Below are 22,869 nucleotides of genomic sequence, written 5' to 3'. Positions count from 1 at the left end.
TAATCCCTCGATTGCGTATTGCCATGGTTTAATCACGCGTGACACTTACTTTGAAGAGCCAAATATCCGTATCGCATTTTACTATGAAACCATTCCGTGTGTGTTGACGAAGCTGGTGCTTCTTCTCTCGGTCGGTGGTGGAAAAAGTGGACCGCGAGTATCACAGCGCCTGCTACAGGCAGTTGAAAACGCTTGTCTGGGACAAAGCGTCCTCTGCAATGTCGCTTCTGTGAGATAAAGCCGTCTGAAAACAGAGCCGGCAATGTAAGTGGATGCGCGCGCATTTTCAAAATGGCCGCGCCCATTGGGTCAGAAGCATAACAAAGCTAACGGACGGTAGATTTCGATACGATCGTATTAAAACATGCATTAATGAATACATCGCTGTTAAAACGGCTTTTCCGTTTGTGGCAGGCCACAAGATTCTACGTGTTAAAATTCCTATGTTCCCGGCAGGCCTCGTGTTAAAGATGGAATGCCGTGATTTCTTCCACCCTAAAATATGATCATCGGGTACTAGGATTATACTAGGAGAAAGATTTAGTTTTCAAAAAAGTGTTAAAATGTGTTTTTATGTGCCACACCCACCAGTTCATTAGTATACCTAACTTCCCAGGTGGGTGGTGATCCAACTGAACAGCCCACAGCTGTATAATAAGGGGAGGGGATGATATTGTGATGTTACTTACGTGGTGTATTTCAATTGGGCCTTTTGACGCAAAGGCTTTCAGGAAGAAACCAAAAATGCACAGGGAAGACATATTCAATATTCTAACCACACATTGCTCTATTAGACCCCATTAGAGTAATGTTAACTCCATAGACACATAAAAAGTACAACAATCACAGCACACCATCTTTAAAGCCAACATTGGAAGGATCAAGAAGCCAAAGTGGAACGTGGAACTGTGCTGACTACAAGGTTATGGCTACCGTGTGGTATGATGATGATACTGATGACATCCGGCTTGTAGAAAAATGTCTTTACTAATCACGTGCTGAAAAAATAAACACCTTCCCTCTACCACAGAGGGAGAGAAACAACCTGCGAACAGTGCTTGTTCATGGAGTCGGCCGATACTGGATTTGTGGAGCCCTTGCGGTTCCAAATGTGATGAAACCGCAATCGGTTCAATGTTGGATATGGTTCCGGATCACAACCAGAGTTGTAGGTAGGATTGGGAACCTTTAGGATTTTAACGATTATTTAACGATTCCCTCTTAACGGTCCGATTCCTTAACGGTTTCCTATAACGATTCCTATAGGGGGTTCCAAGTAGACCCTAACAGGACTCTAACTCTGAGAGAGTACAAATGGAACCAAAAGAAAAACACTGGTATAGTAATTGTATAGCAGACATCAAGTCCACATACCAGCTCTGACAGTGCGATATAAAAAAAGAAAAAAAAGAAAAGAAACTAGAAAAAGTGCCCTTCTGGGCACAGGTCTCCACCAGGAGGATAGGACTGTGTGAGATGTTTGGCAAAATGTTTAGGATTAATATAAACATGTTTTTGAGGCATTTTGTTCCAAAAATGTGTTTTGCAAAAATCAACCTGTTGGTGGCGCTATAACAGGCCAATGTGAAAAGGGTGGGATATATTCCTCAGCCTAGTAAGAAAATGTGTGAAAGATTTCACGTAAATTGCATGCTGCGTTCATGATTTGAGGCTTTTGTTCAAAACGGGGCAATCTTGCAAACTGTGAAAGCCAATTATAGCCAATTAGGATGGAATATGAAATATCGGACAGATCCGACTTGAGCACATGACCATAGAGATACTGTGTAACGATTTGTGAGATTTTTTAACAGAATCTGGAGGAGTAATATCAAAAAATGTGTTTTACAAAAGTCGGCCTCCTGGTGGCGCTATAAAAGGCAGATGCGGAAAATGCAGGTCAAAGGTTTGTCCTTGGCCTCTAGGGAGTGTGCATGCAACGTATCACGCAGATCGGTGCAGTTTTAGGTAAAAAATGTGAAAAGCTGCCTCATGGTGGCGCTATAACAGGCCGTTCTGGAAAATGTGGGGCAGAGGTTCATCGTTGGCATCCAGGGAGTGTGTGTGCAAAGTTTGGCATTGATCAGGCCAACGGTGCCGGAGATTAGCTGATAACGGACGGACGGAAGGACGGACGGACGGACGGAAGGAAGGACACACACACACACACACGGACGGAGTGCAAAACATACTCTCTCCACCATGCCTTCGGCCTGGTGGAGACAAAAATGCTTCCAGAAACGGTTCCAAATACGATGGAACCAATTCCCGTTCTTCAATCTCGGAACCGGGGTCTGAAAAAGAACCGGTTCCGGCCGGGGTCCCAACCATAGCTTGTAGGCGTACCTGATGCCCAGCGGGGACGGCCCCTGTCCGTTGAGCACACCACCCTGCAGGAGGTGAGCCACTGTGTAGTACGCCATGTAGATGGTGGAGTCTGACAGAGACTCGATCAACCACTTCTGGTCCCACGGCAGACGTGTTCCTGTTGCCAACAAAAGGAACAACATTATAGGCCCGTCACAATTATGACATAATCGTCTGATCGCAGTTGTTTGACATAATCACAATTATTATAATCAAACTATATTTACAGGACGCTATGTGGCCTTCAAATCTAGTCCTATATTGCGCTGATCAGAGCAATAGTCTAATAGGCTATGGTCATTTGAAGTGTTAGATACAGCTGTAAAGACTGTTGCAGTTATTGCAAATAAATAAATAAATAATAAATTGCCATTAAATCTTGTTTACAAAGCCTAAACAACCCTGCGCACACACACACACACACACACACACACACACACACACACACACACACACACACACACACACACACACACACACACACACACACACACACACACACACACACACACACACACACACACACACACACACACACACACACACACACACACACACACACACACACACAGTGATGACAATGGGGTGCGACAACCACATACAGCCATGCAAAAGCATGTCAGTCACAGTCTGCTTTGTACTGAGCAGGTGTTTTATGTCAAGTTTGCCCTCAGCATGAGCTGAGGTTTGACCAATTTACCTGTGGGGTTTTGAGTTTGTTTAGTGTGTCTGTCTATTCCTGTATAGATATGTGGTTTCATCAGCAGTCCTCTAGCTCCCTCTATAGTCCACAGACTATAGAGGCATACTATCTGCAAAAAATAGCAGATCTACAAGCTTGTAGAACAGCTATTATCAATGAGGAGATTTGGTGTAGAGGGGTAAGAAAGGAGGGGACCAATTATAGACCTCTGGAGGGCACCTGTTCAATGATGTACAGTATATGTAGGTTGTTACAGGGACAGAGCTATACACTTCATATTCACACTGCGTGTATAATCTCTCAATGTGAGACAAGACAGTGTACTGTACAGAGCATTACATTTACATTACATATTTAAACGCTGATTTTGTGGAGACCTGTTCCCTGTCGGGGCACTGGACTTTTGGACGTTTGAAGAAGCTCATCTTTCATTTTGCAATCAAACCTGAATTCATGATCTACTTCAAAAACTATCCTGCAGTGGATGGCGGTGCTACTCTTCCAAACATGTGCGCACGCACGCACGCACGCACACTCACCGAGGCCATATGTGCGAGAGCAGGCGTGCTCCTGGAGCCAGGCCAGTGTTGCTTCAAAGTTCTTCCTTGTCTCCTCACAGAACCTGCACAGTGGAACCAATGCAAAGCACATACTGTAGAGCACTAACAGTGCAAGTATAGAATACTCTACAATGTAAAGAACGCTCCAACAGTAGGCTCACAATGCAGAAATGGGACACACAGTGAGGCATCTTACGTCTCCAAAGGCTTGAGTGCTTCATTGGCCTGCTGCTTCCACTCTGCGTTGCCATAGTCCAGGTACCTGAAAATACAATCAATGTTCATTAAAAACAGCTGTTTTTTACTTTCTACTGAATTAAGCTTTTACAGATATTGGCCATACACTTCTGCCATCCACAATATAATATATGTGGGTAAATGCATCACCAATAGTACAACAATTATTATAGTGGTAAGAAAATATTACTTTCATTAAAAGGAGAGGGAACACAACAGGAGAACCCATTTATCAGCTTCAATTTTAGTGTTCCAGTTCCACTTTTGTGTCTACTCGCTTTTGTTTATTACTTCCAGGGGAAAACATTACTTCCAATTTCACATGTTTATTCTGTATCGTGCATGAGTTCTCTCTCCTGGATTGGTTAGAATTGGTATCCCGACCTGAAAATGTACTTTAAGTTTACTAAAAAGCTGGAGAGACGGAGAGACCCCTGTTACTGCTCAAACTACGGAATATACAGTAGAGCTATTTATTGTATTTAACACTCTAGCTAGCACCTCTAGCTAGTTTAATGGAGCTACTGAGTTACAGAAACACAGTGGTATTGCAGCACTCACCACTGGTCACAGAGGGCCACCACGCACAGGTCGGCTGACCGAGACATGACCTGCTTTTCAGGCTCCATGTAGAGCAGGGCCTCTCCCTGCGATGGAGAAATGAACGAGACATTACTCCAATATGTTCAGTTTAATGTCCTGCATACTTCATTGAACGCGGCGTGGCTTAGTTGCCAATGTGTTGTGAGTATAATTTAGGCTTTAATCACACGTGACTCACAAAATAACTATGGGCGGCCCTATATAATATCTGCTACCTCGCAACACATTGCATCCCGATGTGTTGTGAGCTTGTTGATCTGCCAGACCTAGTGGTGATGACGTGACGTCACTCCATAGACATTACATGTTAAAAGACCTACATTCAGAAGCCATAAACAACGCTTTTTCTGAAGGTAAACTTTATTCTATTTGGTTTAGCGGTCTTAACATCTTGTTTTCTTCATAATATTGGTCTTTTACATTTTAACATTTGGAAACGGCCTTAAATGGTGCGGAGAAAGCAGGTAGGGATGTAGCTCTGGTCCATGAGTAAGGCTAAGAACCAGAGCTACATCCCTACCTGCTTTCTCTGAATGTAGGTCTTTTAAACCATTTTTTACAAAAGTAAGTTGATAATTATGTATATTGACAAAAACAAAAAGAATAAAAAAATAAAGATATAGGGGAGATGAAGCCGGGGCTGGAGGGGTCTAACGCTAGAACTCCTATTCAATCGCGCAGTTGGTTTTTGTTTTTTGTTCACATCTGTTCTAGATGATGTGACAGCAACACTCCATGCATTGTTGACACTGCACTCTTCCTGGTCTACGTGAGCTGATGTTAGACCCCCCCAGCAGCAGCCCCAGCTCCAGCCCCAGCTCCCCTATATATATATATATTTTTTTGGTCTATATACATAATTATCAACTTACTTTTGTAAAAAAAGGTTTAGGGAGAAATTCCCCTTTAACATGTAATGTCTATGGAGTGACGTCACATCAACACCACTAGGTCTGGAAAGGGGGCGGGGAATGGCTGTGAGACAGGCCTATTGGGACACCAGGTTCACAGTGATTAAGTTAGTACACAGCTTTGAAGTCATGTTGGGGGGGGGGGCACCTTGTCTATCAACATCTTCTGGATGGGTTTCTTGACATGCAGGACCTTCTGGCCCTTGTAGCCGTCAACCAGCATGATCTAAAGGAGAGAGGAACATCAACAGAGTTTACATGTTGGTGGTTTATGTACATTTCTCTGGTTACTGGGTTGAACGAGGTTTACGCAGTGCTGTTTCTCACGAGTCACGGCTGAAAATGTTGTTCAGCCAAGTACTACAAATTCACGATTCGTGAACACAGCATGAAAGGAGCCGCGACACACTAGTACTGTGTTTCATAAACAATTAGCACAATATGTGGAATTATGATGTTTTGGTAGCCAAACAGCCAACCAGTTTTGAAGAAATTGCAGGTTGAGGCTTTAACCTTCACTCTCATGAAATAGCTGGGATCTGGAAGATTGATAGGCTATCTATATGCTTGCAACGCATAGTAAGCTTGTAGATAGCCTATTGTTGGTGCGTGACATGTTTCCATAGAAGATATGCTGACATTATATTATAGAATGCAAATAACTGAAATCAGTCGTGATCACTGAGAACTTAAATCCATGAATAAATACACTTATTACACATAGAGTATCTATTGTGTTCCCATCGGGTGCAAACAGCATTGTTGGATATTTCATATTTTTCATTCATCTGGCCAAGCCAGATTCACTGCAGAGGAATCAAACGAGACTCACGCCTTCATAGAATCCTTTAAGGTAGACCTTCTCCTTCGCTTCGGCCAACTTCTCTCTGTCATTCTGGCTCTGAATCTTCAGCTCGTCACACACCATGAGAGCAGACAGGTCCCCATATTCTGGGATTAAAATTATGGGAACCTGACATGGACACACACGCACACACACGCATACGGGTGCACACACACACAGACACACACACACACACACACACACACACACACACACACACACACACACACACACACACACACACACACACACACACACAGGCACACACACACACACACACACACACATTACTTTCTCTCTGTGGGGAGCTTGTTGGGTGAACTATAACATTGTAAGTTCATGGAGGATATTAACTTACTGGCTCAAAAGGCAATACCATCTTGTCTTCAATTCCATACTTCTCCCTCAGGGCCTTTGGGAGAGGAAAAAAACACAGAGCATTAATAGCCACTTGATTAATGGTTTGCAGCGTATGTCATGTGCAGTGTGTAGCACAGTAGTATCAAAATGGAACAACTCACAAAAGCTACAGGCAAGCCGGAAAAAGAGAAAAGATTACCATTTCTGTGTTATTCAATGAAATAGCAGGCATTAGTAATTATTTGAAGGCCATCGGCTGCTGTGCTATCAAAATATCGGTTTACCACCATTTTAAAACCTTCACAAATGTTGAACAAACAACTGAAGTTGGCATACCAGCATATCTACACCGTTAGCCTTAATTATGTCTATCTCTCTTCTATTCTTTCTTCCTATTCCCCCTCTACCCCCCCCCCCCCCCCCCCCGACACGGTCGAGGCAGATGGACGCCCACCCTAGAGTCGGGTTCTGCCTGACGTTTGTTCCTAAAGGGGAGTTTTTAGTTACCATTGTCGCAATATTGCTTGCTCTGGGTGGATCTTTGTTGGTTGTAAAGTGTCTTGAGACAACTTGACACTTTAATAAAAATTGAATCGAATTTAGATTGCTACTGTAGGATCTATGAATATGTAAATTGGAACAGGAACAGGATAGTTACCTGGCATTCCATGTCGGCAACTTATGTCAATACCTTCTCAGATTTCCGTCTATGCTGAGGCTACAGGTGTCAGGTTACCACACATTGGAACATTATATGTTTGACCTATTGGTGACATCACACATCATCCTGGTGACATTACATTGCACATGCAACTCAGATTTCAGTGGAGGGGATCTTTAAACTCACCGGCTTCTTTTTTAGGTCTCTAAGAGCGGTGATGTCATCGGGAGCATCAGATGGAACGCTGGTGACCACCCCGGTACCTGAAGGAGCACAAGGGACACCGCAACACCACACAGGATAGGTCCTGATTAATGTTTCCGCTCACGCTCACACAGACAGATGCAAAGCTAGTCTACCATTAATTGTCAATGGAAGCCAGCGACATGAAGATTCAAAGATGCATCTGATGTTTGTAGCTACTGCAAAAGCTACAAAGACTTGTGCTACGTGTCTCATTCATTTTATCTGGTTGGATGACCCTTGCTGGTCTATATACACAAACAATGAAATCCATAAAGCAAAAAGGCTATTATGATTCCATCATAGCACTGGCAAATAAGAAAATACAGTTTTGAGCACATTTGAAGTTGTGTATGTGTCTATTCGTGTGCCAGTGCACAACCGGCTGAACATATGACAATACATAGTATTACTGTAAAGCACATAAGCATTTCTAGCAGGTTGATACATAGGGATGATCACAAGGGCATTCGCCCTTGCCATTGGTTACAAAGGGCACTCACGAATGCCCACCCATGGCCGATAAGATGTTCATCACATATCAATGAGTTAAGAGTTCCTTCCACAGTGATGATGCACACGCTCAGTGCGTGGTGACACTATGGGCCCGATTAAGCAAGTGGAATCTAATTACATATAATTTTACAGTTTTTAAGACGTGGGGGCGTGTGCAATGTCATATTACAATTATGGGCCAGGTAAGAAGCGCTTTCGACACCCCGTGGTGTGAGCAAAACGGCCTTGAATTAGTCATGGGAGTGTTTCAGGGAGTTTTGAGGCTTACCCAATGAACATGTCCGTACTATTCTCTTTACGACACCAGCTGATGTCCTCATGGAATGCGCCCTTTTCGGCAAGTGGTATTACATTTCTGCAGACTGGCACCATAGACATGACATGACTTTGTCACATTTGGGTTAATTATTCATATTGCACTGCATGCTGTCACCTTTATGCCTCAAAAGAACAGATCCACAAGCTGTCACAGCCATGATGTGCATAGCTTGTAGGCCTATGTCTCTATTTTGTTAAGTAACTTGCAGTTTTCATTGGAAAGTCATTACAGCGGCGCAGCCATATGCTAAGGGAGGGAGATATACGCACATCATCACTTAATTTGTTTCTGTTCTAAGCATGAAAAACAGCTGTAAAATCTTTATTCTAGTTGATTTGATTCATAAATGAATAACTAAGACTTTAAAATGGCACCTACCTATACCTTTCAGATCGGAATGGAACTGCGAGTAGATACGCAGCATTGGCTGGCAAATTGGCAATCCATGCGTAATGTTCCCAGAATCGTCTAACCCCCGAACATACAAGTTCGTTTGATATTGTTTAATTCGATACAAATAGAACCATGTACCATACAGCGAATGAAAGCAAGATTCCTAAGGAATATGGGGATTTTTACATTTTAAAAAACGGTTGAGAAATGAGAGAACCATGAGTGTTTATAATATCAAATATTATAAGAATAATATGAAAGACAAACGGGCTGTGAAGAGCTCAGCTCACCATCCCGACAAGGAGGAAATATAGCCTATAGTGCATGCATGTATATGCACTGACTGTTGCACACACGCTCTTTATTTGTTTCTATTGAAAAACACCAGTAAAATAAAGTTTATTTTATTTTATTTAATTCGAGTCACGACGAAGGAATGAGTTGAAATGCCATACGTGCGCCATGCGTATTGTTGCGGCCCCAATGTTATGGTCTTCGCTCGTAGCATTTTATTGAAGAAGAATTGAGTCGGGTGTGATACAGCATATGAAAGCTAACTTCCCAGTGATTATGGAGATGTTTTAATTTTTTTTAAAGGTTGAGAAATGAGCGATATATGACCCTTTACAATCTCAACGTTTGAACGTTTGAGCCAGAAAGCTCGTCTCATGCTGTTGCCATGTCTCATAGAAACAAGTAAATAGGTCTATAAACATACTCCCTAAAGAATCGCATATAACAGGGGTCTGCAACCTATTTTAAATGAAGTGCCATGTTTTTATTTTCTAGATAGTGAGTCTGCCATATCAAGATTCATTTTAATGACACCACATTAAAATTTCCAGCATATTTTGATTGTCCACAAATAAATAATGAATAAAGTTCTTATAAATATATATCCCCCTGCAGTCAGAGTTCATAGTTTTAATGAATTAATGTGATGCATTGTGAGCTGGTAGATCTGCTATTTTCAAAAGTAATCTTTGAAAAAAGTGACAATTGTGGAATATTTTTGAAAAATGTTATTGAAACATTTAAAAACACAAATCTGTCATGGGGGTCACTGGCTTAGTTGGGCAAATGCATTCATCTGGGGGTCCTTGACATGGGAATGTCGCTGTGTGAGGATCACTGGTTTAAACAACATTAGGAGAAAAGCCCAAATAAGCACTTTAGAAACAAGAAAAGCAACCACAACTACCAATATTTACAAGCAACTTTACAGAAAAAGAAGCCGCTTATAATAAACAGCAAACAGACATGGCAACACTCCAGAGCCGCTCAAGTGTAAAATCAAACAGTGCTTTTTGCTTTTAAGACGTGGTCAGACCCAGGTCGAATCGGTATGCGCCGAGTGTTTTTAGGTCAAGGGGCTTAATAGCAAATAGCGCAAAGCGAAAATAATTAACATATGGACACTCCCCCAATGCTAAATTATGCAGAAACGTGGTGAGTACTGAGTGAGCACTCACCACGGCTTCCATAATACGAAAAGGCGCAAAGCGAGGCCCAAATCTGTATTACCGCATGGGTTTTTCCACTTGCTTAATCGGGCCCTATAGCTTGCGTTGACGGTCAGTCACTGCCGTATCAACCCTAGGACTGATAACTGTAGTATCCGGCTCAGTTCTCTCTATCTTAATCCTTATATCACACCCCTCATACAGGATATGTGACAAACATAAGATGAGGTGTACTTTCCAAGGAGCTCACTGGCAGTGTTTAGCAGTAGTGTTCCAATATACCCACATTGTTTTAATAGTGTGTTCTTGATTGATTGATTGAAAATTTTATTAACAGTTTGCAGAATTACAGTACATTTCAAGCACAAACTCAATACAAAGGCTGTTAACTGTGAGTGGACGACCCAATTAAGCATTACACTTGTTTACAACAGGGTCCACCATGTTCAAATCATCAAAACATTTAGAGACGTACAAATAGACACTTCTATATAGACAAAGAACAGTACAGGAATTCATCAAAAAGGAGGTAAAAAGGGAAAAGAAACATATACAGTGAAGGGAAAAAGGGGGAGGGCGGTGGGGGGGGGTTCAGATTTTACGGGGGCCAGTTTCGAATTGCAGCCATCCGTAGGTGCCCTTTGAGAGCGGTTTTGAAGGAGTCAAGGGATTCGCATGTCTTAATGACTGTTGGTAGGGCGTTCCACATTTTGGTGGCATAGGAGCGAAAAGAATTTAGTCCCTTGTTTGTGCCGAATCTGGGTTGAACATGATTTGTTGCACTCCCTCTGGTGTTGTGGGTGTGGACTTCATTAACATTAAGGAAGTATCTACACAGGTACATGGGTATCTTGGTGGAGTATCGAATCTTGTGGACCAGACCCATTGCAAGATGCTGTACTCTGTCGCCGACCCTAAGCCATGCCAGTCTGTCAAAGTGGGCAGGGGTTCGGGGGGTGAGGCCAAGTAGGAGCCTGACCAGTTTGTTTTGGGAGGTCTGGAGCCTAGTTTTAAGGGCCTTTGAGGTGCTGTGGTACCAGGAGGTGCATGCATAGTCAAAGAAGCCTTGTACAAGGGCTCCTGTTAAGGTCTTCAAGGTGTTTTTGTCGACCAGTGAGGAGATCCTGTAAAGGAATCTTGTTCTTTGGTTGACTTTTTTGATTACGTTGGTGGCCATTTTATCACCGGAAAGATTAGCCTCCAGGATGGAACCTAGGTAGGTAATTTCATCTTTACGTGTGATAACATTGTCACCCACTCTAACCAAGAAGCCATTTGCCTTGCTGAGATTACTATTAGATCCAAAGAGAATGGATTCAGTTTTCCCCAGGTGTAAAGATAGTTTGTTATCAGCGAGCCAGGTGCAGATTCTACCGAGTTCAGAGCTGAGGGCATTTTCAACCTGCAGTTTGTCCCTGTCGGAGACCAGCAGTGCCGAGTCATCTGCGAACAGGAACAAGTTGCAGTCACAAGCTGAAGTCATGTCGTTAACATATATTAGGAACAGTAGAGGCCCTAGTATGCTTCCTTGTGGAACGCCACAGCTCACTGGGAGGGGGGGGGGGGGGACAGTGTTCCGTTCACTTCCACCATCTGTTCTCTCCCCTCCAGGTAGGATTGCATCCAGCTCGCTGATGTGCTATCGAAACCAATTGCTTTTAGCTTGTTAACCAGTATGGAGTGGTTCACTGTGTCAAAAGCCTTTTGGAGGTCCAGCATGACCATGCCGCAGTATTTGCCAGCGTCCACCTGACACATCCATCATTTTTTGAAATACACCATTAGGATTGTGTTGTGAAATAAATGACTTAAACCCATACCTTTGTCCTCCTTGATGGTGAGCATGGGAAGAGCATAGATGACCTTGTAAGAGGTAAGAGGGGCACTCAGAGCACAGCCCAAAATATCCTGGTGAGAGAGAAAGAGGCTTAGAACCATTCGTACAAATCATATCCGTTACTGAATGAAATCTTCACCGACAGAGCCTTGTGCACAACCTAATATATCATATGTCATGCAGCTGGGAGCTACCATTTAGATATACTGATTTCAACGTTTTTTTTTAAAAAAAGAGAAAGACAAAAAACATCTGCAGTAGTGCTGGGCAATAGTGACATGAGATTAGATACTGTGTGATTTTGCATATTGTAATATTATGTAATATTAAGGCTACATTACAGTAAGGTAGTATTGTTATGTTTTCTAAACTTCCCTGACTGTTTCTAGTTGTTCTGTAATTTCCCTTTTAGTTATTATATAGCCATTACAGATGATAATTTATAAATAAATCTCATTACCTAAGTAGTGTGTGAAAGAAAGAACCCATAGGCATCCGATCGATATCGATGTATTTGGTCAAACATATTGTGCCTAATCAGGCCTAATCTGCAGGAGAGAGCATTACGTGCAGAGTTAACAAGCCAGATACCTGTCCCAGTATCTCCATAACCACTGGAACCACCCCGTCCTCCTTGGTGAAGCCCTGGTAGCACATGTTTCTGGCAGACCTCATGGTGCTGATGAACACGTCTCCGTTGGCCGTCTCAAAGGCGACGTACTTCATGTCCGGTCTCACCCAGCAGTTGGTCTGGCCGAACATGGTCTCTGGCCTCATGGTGGCTGCCACCAGGTAGATGTTCTTTCCTTTCAGAGCGCTGAACGGAAGGCATGATGATGATAGTGTCAAAGGTGCCGTCTTTATGAGTGTTGTTGACCACAAACTGTAGCGTCCCTATTCTGGGCAGTTCACAATAGGTGAACATTCAGCAAAAGTTACCATTCGTGTTGTGAGTTTGTAGATTGGCTATTTCCGTCAACGAGATTTAGCGTAGAGGGGAAAAAGTTAGGGACCAATACTACCGATCCTGGTGAAAGTATATGTGGTTTTAGGTGGTTAATTCAATGAGATGAATGACTTTAAAGGGCATTCTAACTGTCCATTCTAACCTATCTATTCCAACAATCCCGTTTATGCACATTTCAAGTATCTTCAAAGGTTGTACAGGCACCTCACATATCAATTTGATTTCAAAGGTAAGTACTTCAAAGTATTACTTTTATTCTAGAATATGACAGCACACGTATAAATGGTAGAATCATGTGCAATAAATCTTAAAGCCTTAAAACTTTTAAAGTCAGGCATATACTAGATTAATTTTTTAATCTTGGCTCCTAATTGGCTTTTACAAAAACACAGTAACCGTTTTGACGGGTAAACGTAGCTGCAGGTAATTGTGGGTGTGTTTCATTGTGGCGTTTGTTCATGAAGTTAACTAAAGGGACTTGTCCATACTAGTAGCACACAATAACAATCCCACAATGATGCCAGAGTGAGCTTTTATACCTGTCCAAATGGCTTCAGAGGATGGCTTATAGAGCATTCAGTATTTTAGCCGTGACGTGAGCACCCCCTCCAGAGATACTTCCGGGTCCTACTTTTGTGTCACTTTTGTGTCCCCATAGAGTTATACTGTGACGCTCTGTCGGACTAAATCGGAGACGAAAACAACCACGAAAGTCTCATTTTACCACTTTCCTCGCAACAACAAAGCTGCTGCTCTCCCAAATCTGGCTGTGACAGGCCGTCTGCCCCACACTGGATACTATCGCCATTTTATTTCATTGTGTCAACTAAATCCTCATTAATTGCAAACTAGATTCAACATACTCAAACCTGCACACATTCTAAATATGCCCCCGAAATATTGTACTGAGCAAATGGACTGTTACCACCTTCAATAATAATAATAATAGTCTTTATTGTCTCCACTGTTGGTCTTGATATGTGGTTTGTACTAAAACAAGCAAACGTAAAGCTAGAGGCAAAGCTAGTATTGTCAGAGCATATCCTGAAAATAAATCAATGCAACCACTATCAAAGCATCCTGAAATTAAATCTATGCAACTACTATAAGAGCATATCCTAAACATAAACCCATGCTACTACTGTCAGAGCATATCCTCAAAATAAATCCATATGACCAAGAACACTGAGAAAGGAGCAACTCGGGACATATTAACATATTATAATAAGTATTATATTTCTGAAATATTCTTTAATAATGGGAAGGAAAGAATCTCTCTGAATCATCTCCCGCCTCCATCCAATAAATGCCATTCCTCCTGAGAAATGCATTACAGAACAGAGCTCAGTCTGCACCTCCAGCAAATTCTGCTATCAGAATCAAATTTATTTCCTGTGCTGTAAACATGTTATAGTTATTACGCAGCTAGGTTGAATGCTTGATTCTGATTGGGTAATCACGGCGTTCAGCGGTCTGTTATTTCTTGATAGCCATTTCTTCACTTCACAGTTATAGGACCACAATGGGTCCCTAGGACTTTTTTTGTGTTATCTTTTTAGCCCAAATGTCTGACTGTACCTAATGCTGTTAACATTTCTGTCTAATAAAGTATTCATTGGATCGACCAAACCCATTTTCAACCTATCTGCATATAAGTGGTACTCACTAACGCTCAACCTCAGTTCAATGTATATTATACATATAAGATGGCACCATTTCTGTCTACTCGCTTTGTGTCTACCAGTGACATCATCAGTAGGCAGATTTGGTAATTTATTTATTTTTGAGGGGCGCTAGCCCCTCCTATATACAGCTTTTGTCCCCACACGTCTCATATTTGCCATTGACAATGAAAGGAGAAATTAGGTCATATGTCCCTCAAATATGACATACATTTGTGGCAACACAAACATTAAATGCCATTGACAATGAAGGGAAAATGTACACCGCTCACTTCACACGGATGTGATTTTTTATTTATTCTTAATTAATGTCAGTATGAGTTTCTATTCGCTTGGAATCCCCACCGATGATGTCAATGGTAGGCAGGATTAAGAACTGTCCACAGTCCACCAATGAGAGACGCAGAGTGAGTACAGAGAAATTGTGCACTGGTAATGACCAATAATTATGAAGATATGGTTGAAAATGGGTAAAGTGCTCCTTCAAGTAGCTGTGAAATAAGTAGTATAATTGAGCAGTGAGCCAGTGACCCCTTCAGGGGGATCAGAGCCTTGCATCGCCCTGTCAGGGTTAATTTCTCAATAATGACTGGCTCACTGTTCAATATCCCTTACATACTGTGGATCCCTGACAGCACTTTCACACAGCATTACCTTTTAACTGCACAGTTGCAGGTGGAATAAGCTATAATAGCTTTAGAAGCCAATTAAATGAGAAGGCAAACAGTTTGTTACCTGCTATAGAATACTTTGGTCTTGAATTTAGCTGGGTAGGGCTCAACAATCTTCATCTTGATGAGAGTGTACTCTTGTGGTCCAACTCCCTAGAAATGGAGGGTGGGGGAGGCGGTGTTACCATCATAGATAGAGCACAAATCTTTGCCCAGCTGAGTTCCTTTTTCTGCATTTTAACAAAAATAATACATTTGGCAATGGCTAGCCTTTGTGAATATTGTAAAAGTGCTTAGTGGAAATTGGCATGATATACAGACATACATTGCTGTTGTTGCCACCCGCAAACTAGAATCCAGGGTTTCAGTAGCCAAAGTTACAATACCTCTCCAGTCTGCCTGTCATGGTCCATGCACGGCTGTCCATCCTTGGGCGAGTAGATGGTGTACCTGAAGAGGGTCAGTGAATGTCAAAGCCTTCAGAAATGCAACATATGCCACATTTAACACAATGTGTCGCGACATGTCTTATCTGACCTTTTGCCAAACTTGATCTTCCCCCTCTCCTTTAGAGTCATGAACTGCCATCTGACGAAGGAATCATAGAAGGGGTTGACATCTGTGGTGATGAACGAACGCCTCCAATCCACCTGAGAGAAGAAACATGATGTGATTCAGCTGAGGAGGACGAGCAACCCGTTATCAACTTATTATACTAATTATAGCAATGGTTCTCAAACGTTTTTTTGTCTTTTTAGGCAATTTCATCGTAGGTTTTGTCTTGTCTCCCTCTCCTGACAGAGAGAGGTAATTGCAACAATGTCCAAACTACTGACTGCTTAAAATACCTTTCCATTTCAACTAGTAGGTGCCCTACCCTACACCAGGGTCTACATTTCTCAATTTAAGAGTAGGTAGGGGGACCACCAACAAACATGTGCTAGTTATACTGTATTAGCATATTCTACCATACAGACTTAGATTGTATTCATTAAAAGAAGTCCTGGATTATAGCTCTAACTGAAACGAAACACTTCTTTCAGCAAAGAACATGTAATTGTAGCCTGGCTAATAAGCCAGACCGAATCAGCCGTTGGCAAAAAAAGATTTGCCTGCCGGCGGATTACGGTCTGGAGAGGCTCAATTGTACGCCCATTTCCTACACCAGAGAACTGGTGTGGCCAATCGGGACACGGTATGCAATATGGGCGGGCTTTGGTACAGTGACGTTCAATGCTTGAGACCTTTGACTGACAGTAGCTCTGACCAATTGCGTCAAAGAGAAAATGTTTGAACCTGCCCCCCGGGAAACAAGATCCATACACAGCATCTCCAGACTCAAATACCACACGACAGTGTGATTTGAGTCTGGCTTATTAGCCAGGCTAATGTAATTGGTCATTAATATTACCAATTAGAAAGTGGAAATGTATTGCAAAGAAGTGATGATAAAACTCAGTGGAAAGAAATATTGAAATGAAAGGAAGCACATACTACACATTATGCTTCAAATTACATAATCGATATAGGGATGAAATCATAAATTGATTGAAGAAAACATTGATCAAATTTCAATTTGAACAAAATCAAATGTATTAGTTAATCAAGAGAAAAAATTGAATAATTAGTATAATAAAAGTCAAACACAAGGCAAGCTAAGAAGGCTGTCCTAAAGCTAAACCTCTGATACCTCTGATTGGTGCCATCTACAGACCCCCAGATCGAAATGACTTTTATGATTTAATTGAGGAGTGTGTAACAGGTATAGGAAGCTCGGAACTTATTTTGGTAGGGAACACAAACACTAACATTCTGCGGAATCGACTGTTTCCGTAATGTGCAGCACATTCAGCACTTCGATCAAAATAATTGACCTCACTATAATAGTTCTCCTCAGCAGTGTGCAGCTGGAAGCGTTCTTTTTCAAGAAGCGCATTCATTTGAAATGTTAAGGTTTTCTGAAGGTTTGTTAGACTCCAGCAGTCACTTTACCTTGACCCCCATGTCTTTGAGGTCTTTGATGGCCAGAGGAGGAAAGTAGTCCAGCCAGTGTTCAGCGTTGGCAAACTGGACAATGTCTTTGTCCGCCAGCCCCAGGGATTTCATGATGTCCCACTGGAACTTGGCGCCGCCAGCCTTGGCTGCTGCTTTACTCTGACAGAACCAGAGAGAACACAAGAGATGGGTCTTCAGAACAATGCAAATCGGATAAACTTGGCATGCCTGGCATGCTGCCTCGGAGACAGAAAGGGGACCACGCGGATGAATGCACAAAATGCTGTGTTAAAATAGCTGTCAATGCTTATTAAAGCCTAAGGATTACGAGATTGGTTTTCCACACCAGATTAATTCAGAGTGTCATGTGCGTTGTTGATCACACTAAATATTCTGTATTAAACTGACTTTCACAGATGTCTCTGCAAATATAAACTGTGATTGATTTTGACGTATTTGGCAGAAGCCACCCTAAGAGCCCAAGAACAAGAGTCTTTGTATGTAAAAGTGTTCATGCATAAAACACATGTAAGGTCACCATTCCCTGATCATCTTAATAATGTAAGCCAATTAACAGCCAACTTTTGACTCAATCGTGTAGAAAAAAAAACGTTGTCAACTAGGCCTGCAGTATGCTTTGCACTGGATAAATGTGCATGATATTATTTCAATAAACTAGAAATACGAAGAAATGACAGAGGGAGAAACGGTATGCAACAATCCACTTTAACGACCGTCCAATAGGAGTTTTCATGCAATGCATGGTCAGACTACGGTGATTAGTATTATTGCCATCACCTGGGTGGCTGAGTCGTGTAACATTCCCGACGTTAAGCTGTGTGACGAAAGTTTGCCCAGCATAGCAACGGTTGCTAAAATATGGATTGGCATTGGACAATCGCTTTTTGGGGTGGGGTTTAGCGAATGGCTAATTGTTCTGAACTGCTGATGATTATCTTGGTGTTCAATCTCACCTTCTTGCCCTTGGACTTGTCCTTGATGATGATTTCATCAGCAATCTCTGGCTTCTCCTCCTCCTCTTCCCCCTCCTCTGGGAACTGTGGAGGGTTTCCATACACCTCCATCTCTCTCTTCAGCTTGTCTGCACAGGCCTGGGTACACAAGAAGATAGAGATCAAGACATTAGTATTGTTAGGGAATTGGAGAGGGCCATTCATTCAAGTACAACGTATATACTGTAGCCTCCGTACTGCCATAGAGGAAGAGGTTTGGAGGACCGTTTCGATTTCTAGTGACACAACTACGTATGGCTGATATCAAATTAATTAATAATATATCTAGGTCAAAAGGACCAAACATTGCCAATACAACTGTTCTCAACTATACAGTACAAATTATAGTGAATGAATGAATGAATGAATGAATGAATGAATGAATGAAAATCAATGATTTATTTTCTTGTTGGAAAGCTTTTTCTTTTATGTAAACCTCATCTAGCCAGGCTGGTGAGTTAGGAATACCAATCACAATATATAGACATTATATTTACTGTCTTTTAAGAAAAAGGTTATGAATTGTTTTGATGTTTTGTGACTAATCATGCCATGCCTTCAGTATTTATTAACTATCTAAAGCACAATTTCATAAAGATATCACTAAGGCACTACATCTTGCAATAACTTGATTCAAACTACTGGACCACAACGATGGCATCCTGATGACAGTCCCTGAAGGCATTAATAATTTTGCCTCAATAAATGATTACTTTATCTACAAGTCAATATACCACTAGAGTATTATTCCTTTGAAGTAGGGATGTTAATAGTTCATCAATGGTTAAGAAATTCTTAAATTAATCTTAACAATTAATCGAAAATACTGTGGTTCCATCATTGGGCGGTTTTCTGTGAATGTAATGTGTCTGCCCAGTGCCCACTCGCGTGGCCGAGGAATGCACATGTGGGCGGGTTAAAAGTCCCCCCCACTCCCTTTGGTAGCCACAGAAACATCTCTGCTTGTGCATGTGTTGTGACAGACAAGACAGTGCACTTTTCATTTAATTCCTCATAAAGGATGCCATTGCCTGGCCCTGTATCTCAAATGGTCAAATACATATTTGATTAAGGAATATAATATGCCTTTTGTATTCTTTCTGTATAGATCAGCAAAATGTAGATTTTAATGTTAGACATTGAGGGAAATTAAAATTAAGTTATCACTTATCGATTAATGAATGAATCGAATTTTGTAGCTATTATAAAAGCCAAGGGGTTTTAAACTAGTATTATGTTTAAGTACACCTACAGTATTGTGACTATGCACTATGCAGTGGAATGAAAAACAAGACTCACTTTGATGGGCATCCCTGTGCAATGCAGCCCAAATGGAAAGAGACATTGCTTCCCTTTCATACGCTGGTATCCAACAGCAAACTGTAGAGCATAGAGGGCAGATACATGTTAGAATATAGTGAATCCACATGAGTCAACATGAGCAGATTTGTCCATCTACATCAGCATCTCTAACTAGTTAAAGATGATCGGAAGCAAATAATGACTAGTAGTGGATGGAAATGAGTGTTTTGTTGCCTGCCTAAAAGCTACAACCTGGGACTTATTTGAAAGAATATGTACGGTAGAGGCTTTGATTTGTAAAAATAGTAAAAATAAAAAAATAAAATAGTAATAATAGCCTATACATCTGTGTGATATTTACATCACTTGACGGTGTTGAGGCTCGTGAGGTGTGACTGTGAATGCCGTCTGAGTTGGCAAGCCGTGGAGGATGGAATATGTTATTAACACGCACATTTCCACATTGCACATAGTACTTGACATTATGAAATTAGGCTACCCAAAGCAAGTGCAGCATAGCCATAGCCAATGAAAACGATCATGTGTGGTTCACATAATAATTTTACAATAACAAAATAATCACATTTGTCAAAGGGGATAGCATACACACAGATTGGATATAAATATACTGCCATCTTTATTGTCGTTCAGACAACATTGTAATTACCTCTCTCCATCAGGGGAGGGAGACAGCGGACATCAAACTTAATTTGGAAGTAGTTTTTGCATCATTAGCTCTGGGATTATGAATCATTGTAAATCGATTCTAAGTGACCTTACCTCGCACTTGGACATACTGAATGTGTGGCCTAGATGCAGTTTTCCATTCATGTATGGGTAGGGGAAGGTGACAAGGTACTTATTTTTGCTGTGGTAAACAAAAGAAAGTGAATAAAAATGCAACGGTTAGACCCACTAGGGGTTGAAATATGAGACACCACTCATGTTTTAGCATAAGAAATATAGCTACCATTTAAAAACTAAACATATATCATAATTACTTTGTGCTTTCTCCAATAGTGGTTGGTGCATCACACTCAAAAGTCTTCTCCCGTTCCCATTTCTGTTGGATCTCCATCTCGATCTTCCTCAAAAAGTCCAACTTCGCTGTACCCTTCCGCTCCTAACATGCAGAGGGGAGGGTGGAATTGGAATCAGCATGGTCGTCAGTAGTCACCACCAGAAATCCAAATTCTCAAGATACTTTATAAGTCAAAAGCCTGCTCGGATAATAGAATACACAGTAAAATGTGTACACTCTCCGAGTTGAATTAACTGTTGATTTCCCATTGTAGAATAACTGAGAACTATGGCTTTAAAGCTAAAAACAAGTCACTATCATCAAACTCAAATGGTTTTCATAGTTTGGTCCGGGCGGGACCCCTAGATACTATACTTAGATACTATCGGCATCTGAAAATCATGGCTCTATGGACTTTATAGCCAGAAAGTTGCTCATAACATAACTGATTTATTATTTTCTTACAGAGACAAAGAGGATAACCCAGGCTGTCCATAGAGGTGTAATATTGGTGAGTTTAACGCCATTTAATAAAATCAGATGACTTTTCCGTTTCATGAATGGGCCGTCAATGGAACATTGATTGATTGATTGAATACTTTATTAGTCAGAAATGTAAACAGCACGAGGTGCAGTCAGACATTAAGGCCAACAGGATGACACAAAAAGGTCCCTGGGACTTGTTTCCACCATGTTCCCAACTTCCCAGTTCCTATATCAACATAGCATAAAATAAATCACACTCGTGTGAAGTGAGGGGCGCCCACATGTTACGAGACATGAATGCAGTGTGTTATTGTATAAAACAAAATCAGTCACAGGATTAAAAATAATATTGGCCACATGACAAATAATTTCAAAAGCCAGGCATTGGGACAAAAATCACACTTGTGTGAAGTGAGCTGTGGCTTTGATGAGCTGATCTGCTGTGCCCACTATCAACTACATACATGACATCACAGAAAATTATTTTGCCATTGTCCATAGGGGGGCACACAAAAAGCCACAAGTTGGAGTGGTAAGCACCGCTCAAAAATGAAACAATGTTATTCAAAATACAAAACATATGTACAAACTACAAAGGAGAAAAACGGAAAACGTCAGCAGTGCACCTCCACCTGATCCTTTCTATGGGAAATTGCATTCACCTCCTCTTTTCTTTCAGATGCCTTGGATGAAGACTATCATACCGGTAGATGTATTTTATTGATTCTTACATGTGAAAGTTAAACTCAGACTCAATAAGATAGTCTTGATCCATGGCTAGTTTTCCAGGCTAGTTTTGAAAGAATGCAGTGATTTACCTTCTTTTAATGGATGGTGTCGGGGCATGCCACATTTTGGTAGCTGAGGAGTAGAATGAGACTTTTCCCATGTTTGTTTTATATTTGGTTAGCCATGGTTCACATGACGCTCGTCGTACTATCATGACACTCATGTTTCAGGGCTAATATTTGGGTAGCTTGCTACTTAGATGCAGTCATGCAGATAGCGTCTAAACTTGAGTTTAGTTGCTTAGTTGCAGCCCCATGAGGAGGTCCCCATGCAAAATGAGTAGTTGAATTGAACTATATGCATCATTGTGTAAAGTAACTGTAGGCTATTCAATATGTTTCAGTTTCACCACCACCACCACTATGTTCTTCGTGAGAAAATCTTTTTTGCAAACTGTTAATAAAGTATGCAATCAATAATGAAATCGTGTCATGATAAAGTTTGAAATCCCAGAGAGAGTATAGTTAACCGCTCAGTTATTACTAGTATACGTATCTGTCCAGCTGCAGCAGCAGCAGCATTAGCTAGCTAAGTTAGCATGCAATGTTATGTTATCTTAACAGCATGGCTACACGTCAACCTAACACGTTTGGAGTGGCAGCAGGTGACACTGATGACATGACATCTGCCGGCTATATAACCTACCGTCATTTTGATCCTGAAACGTTGAGTTGCTTTGCTGTCGTTTTAATTCTCACACAAACACACAAGAAGTTGTAACAGTTGTAGTGGAAAAACCCACGCGATGGCAGCAGCAGGGCAGGCACCGGTACTCGGCTGATGACATCTACGCCGGCTAGTCATACGGCTAGTCGGCTACGCAAGGGGCAAAGCCCACACGCATTGACTTCTGGGAAATGTAGTGCATGCAGTCAGTTTATGTATACTTTTATTACTTTACGCCCTCCCTCGACTTCCTCCCTACT

General features: G+C 41.5%; 1 protein-coding gene across 2 annotated transcripts in view; it reads right to left on the bottom strand.

The window, feature by feature from the left end:
- Positions 1-22,786, bottom strand: part of lars1b (leucyl-tRNA synthetase 1b) — a 48,105-nt gene extending 25,319 nt beyond the window's left edge. The window contains exons 1-19 of one of the 2 annotated variants that reach the window (XM_079508399.1): positions 22,686-22,786; positions 20,649-20,770; positions 20,428-20,515; positions 19,645-19,725; positions 18,307-18,444; positions 17,330-17,491; positions 15,875-15,987; positions 15,724-15,787; positions 15,402-15,490; positions 12,609-12,834; positions 12,001-12,088; positions 7,433-7,509; positions 6,584-6,637; positions 6,214-6,354; positions 5,530-5,607; positions 4,429-4,514; positions 3,827-3,892; positions 3,610-3,692; positions 2,347-2,485 (exon numbers count right to left, since the gene is read on the bottom strand). In XM_079508399.1, coding sequence (XP_079364525.1) covers positions 2,347-2,485; positions 3,610-3,692; positions 3,827-3,892; positions 4,429-4,514; positions 5,530-5,607; positions 6,214-6,354; positions 6,584-6,637; positions 7,433-7,509; positions 12,001-12,088; positions 12,609-12,834; positions 15,402-15,490; positions 15,724-15,787; positions 15,875-15,987; positions 17,330-17,491; positions 18,307-18,444; positions 19,645-19,725; positions 20,428-20,515; positions 20,649-20,770; positions 22,686-22,730 — 1,940 coding nt within the window. In that variant the 5' untranslated portion in view covers positions 22,731-22,786. Of the gene's footprint in view, positions 1-2,346; positions 2,486-3,609; positions 3,693-3,826; positions 3,893-4,428; positions 4,515-5,529; positions 5,608-6,213; positions 6,355-6,583; positions 6,638-7,432; positions 7,510-12,000; positions 12,089-12,608; positions 12,835-15,401; positions 15,491-15,723; positions 15,788-15,874; positions 15,988-17,329; positions 17,492-18,306; positions 18,445-19,644; positions 19,726-20,427; positions 20,516-20,648; positions 20,771-22,588 lie in introns of both variants that reach the window. The other variant, XM_079508400.1, reaches the window with a different exon arrangement.
- Between the last annotated feature and the right edge of the window lie 83 nt (positions 22,787-22,869).

Source organism: Electrona antarctica (genome assembly GCF_951216825.1).
Source record: "Electrona antarctica genome assembly, chromosome: 8".
NCBI lineage: Eukaryota > Metazoa > Chordata > Actinopteri > Myctophiformes > Myctophidae > Electrona > Electrona antarctica.
Note: the sequence above shows the minus strand (reverse complement) of the source record. Positions and strands in the feature narration are given on the sequence as shown.